This window comes from Malus sylvestris, chromosome 17, assembly GCF_916048215.2.
Source record: "Malus sylvestris chromosome 17, drMalSylv7.2, whole genome shotgun sequence".
Classification (NCBI taxonomy): Eukaryota; Viridiplantae; Streptophyta; class Magnoliopsida; order Rosales; family Rosaceae; genus Malus; species Malus sylvestris.
Genome location: NC_062276.1, coordinates 31,188,381 through 31,194,051, shown reverse-complemented (window position 1 = coordinate 31,194,051; position 5,671 = coordinate 31,188,381). Strand labels below are relative to the sequence as shown.

The window sequence follows — 5,671 nt, the reverse complement described above, 5'->3', positions numbered from 1 at the left end:
TTATACAAGGAGATTTCGAGCGGAGGCTGTGTAACACTTTTCGGGTTATTTTCGTCAACCGCTCTCAGAAACCAAATATGGAAATTTATTCATGTTGATCGATTACATAAGAGTCGTCATCCACTCACTCTCCTGTGAAAAGAAAAAACGAACACCTTATTGGGACAAGCTGGTGCTAAGGTTACCTAAGATGGCATATAAAACTAGGAGTAGGCGCAGTTCAATTTGAATTTATTTGACACAAAATATATCGAACCAACTAGCATTAGCGGTTCGGCTTGGTTCGTTTGAGAGCATTGCTCTGCCACCATTGAAATCGAACCGAACCATTGTTTATCAGTTTGATTCAATTTGGATAAGCCTATTCAAGTGAATCAATAAAAACGTCTAACATTTAAAGAGTTTTAATTTTTTAAACATTGATCCACACATCGAACACATTTCAATTTAATCAAAATATTAAGTTTCTCAAAACATATCAATAAATTTCTCAGTTACAATTTCACATAAGCATAAAATACAAACAAATTTCTTAATTGGTTATTACAACTTATAATGTGTATAAGACCTCCGAATACCTATAATAAATTGACATATTAAAGGATATACAATTGATTCAGTTTGATTTTGGCAATTTTCAAAAATATCACAATTGAACCAAACCAAAATAAATTATTTCGGTTCAGTTTTTAAATTGTTGAGACTTTTCTCTTACATAAATCATGACCTGAAAACAAGAAAGACCATAGGTGCCTAGGTGGATCTCATGTAGACATCAGGAAAGTCAACAATACATAGTGGGCGTCAAGTTCAACTAAAATATTATGTTGGGATATTACAAGTATATGCCCATACACAAATTGTGTGTAAAATTTTTTGTTTTTTAAATGAGAGATGTTAAAATTACTTGTAGGTAAGGTCTAAAAAAAAAAAAAATAATCTTTTCACTCTTTTTTAGTTGACAAATAAGGTTCTATTAATGTTTAGATAATCACCTTTCTCAAAAAAAAAAAAAAAAAAATAATAATCACACATTTTTTCTTTGAGAGTTTTAACGAAAAGCCCGTGGTACTGTTCACTTTAATGAAAAACCATATTTTTACACTAAAAAATCAAACATAGTACTATTCATTTTACCCTTTATTTTGTACTTATCATTAAAACTCAAAGTTTTCAAACATTTTTCATTAGTTTTCCTTTTTTCTTTTCTTGCTTGCACACTCCGTTTAATTATAATCATTAGACTGAATAATCAAACGAAAACTAAAGGACATTACTAAATGAAAATGTGTACGAAAAAAAGAAGGGGATTGGTTCTTATTTTTCAATTTTATTAGGATAAGGATCCAAATCCTGTTTGTTACGAGCTGCATGGGGTTAATTTGGCATGTCAATTTACCAAATATATGAAGCCAGCCGTGGACAAGTCAATAGACGTAATCAACGAAATGTGATATGAATTAACCATGAGTACAATACTTTCGTAGCTACTAGCCACCTCAAAATATAAAATCACACTTTTAAAGTGTAAAGAAATCCCGTGACTTTGCTGAAATGTCAATAAGAGTATCATGCATAGGAAGAAAATGTTTTAAGTTCAAGGACAAGAGTCTCAGTCTTTCTTGTATCCTGTTTATATATTCTTTATGATTATCTCTCTCATTCAAAAAAAAAAAAAAAAAAAAACCCCTAACTTTGTAAAGGTTCTGCTTCGGTATTTAGTTCTGCTTTTAATTCAGTTTTGCTTTGGCGAAAACTAATGAAAAATGAGAACTAATGAAAATGGCTTGAAAATTTTGAGTTTTAACGATAAAGACAAAATAAAAGGTAAAGTGAATAGTACCAGGTTTGACTTTTTAGTGTAAAAATATGGTTTTTCGTTAAAGTGAACAGTACCGTGGACTTTTCGTTAAAACTCCCATTAGAAAATACTTGTGTCCCTCCCTCCTCTCGCGAACAACCTATTTGTTCCCTCTACTTGAGATCAATGTATTTTTATTGTACAAATATCATAATCGCAACTATTTATTCTCTTTCTTATCATTTAAAAATCATATGTGCAAAAAATATTCAATTTGGAGATCTTTTAGTCATCCATGTGTGTCAAAAAGAGTCAACAGTTTTGATATAAAGTAGCATTCTTATGATAAACCGTATATGTTTTGATACATATAAATGACTAAACGATATCCAAAGTAAATGATTTTTTTTACATAGATGATCTTTAGATTATGATAAAGAGAATGAATAGTTCCAATTATGATATTTATAGGATGAAAATATGTTAATCACAAATGGGGACAAGTCCACGAGGAGAAACACAAGTATTGAAGTAAAACTGGATACTATAAGAATTCAAGCACGTTGTTGTTGCAAGTTAATCTGAATAAAGCTAGCTTGGTAGCTGTGAAAATTTCTAAAACGAACTAGTGAGCGTTCTGCTGTAGAGGGATACGATATAACGTATACCACAGTACGTAGATGCGAATATTTAACGAGTTAATTCGACATTAGCATTAGAAAATTGCAAGCATTACTTAAGGACAACAATAGCATTACAGAAACAGTACTAATTAATCAAACAGACCTAGCTAATTAATAAACTTGGATTGAATACTTAATTAGCCTTTTAATTGATACATCCCATGATTTCATGGTCAAATTAATAGACCATGGCCAAATTAGTTACCTAGATAATATGATTATCAGAGTCCCCCAAAAGCCATTATTACTTCTGCACATACCAACAAGAGTAGCAACCCCATGCTGTAGTGATGACGTGGAGCAGCCGAGTAATATGCATAAGCATCGGTTTGGTACTGATACACATCTCCAGGTAGACCTGTCACGTAAACAAACCTCGGAGGCGGCGGCGGTACATCTCCAGGTAGACCAGTCACGTAAACAAACCTTGGAGGCGGCGGCGCTACTGGCACGTATTGGCTTGGATTAGGGTTGCAATCTTGAGTTGTCGTTGGAGTCTTTGGCGGTGGTGGTGGCGGTGGAGGTGGTGGAGGCAGCTGTTGCTGTTCACATGGGTTGACACAAGGGCACGTTCCACATTTTATCCCCGCGTCCACTTCCTTAGACACCAAAGGTTGATGATCATCATAAGTAGTGGCTGTGACACTTGCTGAAGAACAAATCAAAAGCATGATAACCAGTGTTTGATGTGGTGGCGATGCCATTGATTTCCGGCTAGAGAGAGAGAGAGAGAGAGAGAGAGAGAGAGAGAGAGAGAGCGTACAAGTGGGTAGGAAAAGAAAAGGAATGTAAGGGGCGTTAATTTTTTTATTTTTTTTTGGATATGCCAGCTAGGTAGCTTGTGGCTTACGTTTGGGGTGCATGGAAGTGGTAAAGGCTTAGGTCATGCGGTTAGGTAATTTTAGTTATTTCGGGAACATGTAGTTGGATGAGCGAGAGGGACTTGAAATTGTGAGCCTCTTTAGATGGTTTGAGAGATGTCTCGCAAGCAAATTGCATGTGGATGTATTAAACGCATGAGAGGGACCTTACTACTACTTCTAGTTGCCATGCCTTTAAAAATATATATGAATATAAACTGCTTCAAAACCCTTGACCACATTATTTAATTTAGATTTTCTCTTTAGTAGCGAGCGTTTATTATTTAAGATGAAGAGCTATAAAAATGATTCAAGATATGCTTTTGGAAGACAAATATACGTGAGGTTAGGTACTAAGTCATTCCTTTGATTCTCAGTTAATTTATGAATAAATTATTGTTCCTATTGTCGAATTGATGGATCAATTAGCAACTATTTCCTTTCATTAATTAGTTTATAAACTAAATTCAAGATGGGCATATTTTTTTTCTTTTCTAGCAAGTGATATTTTGCTAAACTAATATAAAATATGGGAAGAAGGATTCGAAGTCGGATCCATAGGATCAATCCAACTAATTTAATTATGTTTTCCTTAAAGGGGACGTTTTCTTATAATCATTAGAAGAGCATCGCACATCTACACGTAGGTTGGAGTTTGTCATGGCCTCTTAGCTTCCATGTTAATTGGCTAATTAACAACATATTGAACTTGCATGTAATTACACTAAAATAAATGTTAACGAATGTGTTATTATCCCCCTCCTCAAAAGATTCTTTATTACACCAGATCCATCACTGACTGTAGAAGAGGGTTTCTATAATTTTTTTAACAAATGATATTGTCTACACTAAAGGGAAAGGGATGGACTTAGCCTCATAATAAGCTAGCAATAATGTGGTTCAAATTTGCCGTCGGCGAGAATCAAACTTAAAACCTCTCACTTACAAGTGAAGAGAATAACACTTTTTTAATTTTTAACAAAAAATGTTATCTACACTTCTACACTAAGGAGAGTAGGGTTTCGAATTTGGTAACCTACTTCAACATTTGAACTTGAGATACCACTAAACTGTTTATCTAGTTGATGTCACTTAATACTAAGGTCTTTCTCCACTTGTAGGTAACATATCTTAGATTCGACTCTCATATACAATGAGTTCGACACTAAATTATTATGGTTGTCTCATCGTGTGACTTAACCCATGTCTCCACCCCTTTAGTATAAATAACAGAGTTGTATTAAGAAAAACATAATATAGTTGCTTGCATTCAAATTAGCTTAGTTAAGGAGTAAGATATTCTTCAAACATATTATAAGACCACAAGGCATTTAAAATTTGTGGGGTTGCTTTAAGAAGAAGATGACTCAAGAGCTTGATAGTTAAGGCTTAAGATTGCTTTATGTCTCCAGCAGGAATGCTTCCATTCCATGACCTTCGAATAAAGTCTATGGCTGGCATTGTTCTTCCACCTTGGCCACATCAACAATTGAACCTAATTGTAACTTTCACAGTTTATATGTGGCTTCTACCTATTATAATAATGGTTTTATTATTCTTTACTATTATTAACTCAGGGAATATTTTTACTCACTACCCCTAGTGCTGATGATGCTCACCATCCTATTTATCACCGTTATATGAGTTTAAATTTCGAGATTTGTGTAATGGGTAGACACAAATATCAAACTTAAATTCATCCAATGGTAATAAGTAGGATGATAATCATTACTAACACTTGATGGTGGTAAGAAAAAATGCACCCTATTAAATGACTATATATGTTCCGTCTGCTCAAAAGTTGGTAGCTTGTAAAGGATTTCCTGATCAAAAGCATTTCATCAAAAGTGGATACCCAAAAAGCAGCACTTCGTCTATGGTTGCATTTCATCAACAACGAAGGGAATCGTATGCCCTGTCTAAAGATTAAAAAGGGATCGTTTAGCTATAACTTTTCATTTTTCTTTCCAACATCACATTAGAGGGTTTGAAATTGTGTTGTAATGGAATATATAGGTGGAGGAGCGAGAGGGACTTGAAATTATGAGCCTCTTTAGAGGGTTTGAAATGCTCGAGAGGAAACTGCATGTGGATGTTGTAAATGCATGAGAGGGACCTTACCTTACGTTGTCTAATTTCCATGCCCAAAAAAATATAGGGCGTTTTAACGAAAAGCACCTAGCACTATTCATTCTTAATCAAAAGGACATTTTGTGTATGAAAAGTCCATAATGGATCAAGCTATTTTCTTTATTTACTCTTATGCCATTATTTTATTATTGTAGCGGGGTCCACAATGATGTTGACATTTCTGTCTGGAAATACAT

General features: G+C 34.1%; 1 protein-coding gene across 1 annotated transcript; it reads right to left on the bottom strand.

Annotated features, from left to right (window-relative positions):
- Window positions 1-2,705: 2,705 nt before the first annotated feature.
- Window positions 2,706-3,188, bottom strand: LOC126611967 (leucine-rich repeat extensin-like protein 1). The gene has a single exon (XM_050280267.1). It carries the CDS (start codon window positions 3,186-3,188, stop codon window positions 2,706-2,708), a length of 483 nt encoding a protein of 160 aa, XP_050136224.1.
- Between the last annotated feature and the right edge of the window lie 2,483 nt (window positions 3,189-5,671).

Coding starts and splice junctions, on each gene's coding strand:
- LOC126611967 (XM_050280267.1), bottom strand. CDS start 3,188: ATGGCATCGCCACCACATCAAACACTGGTTATCATGCTTTTGATTTGT.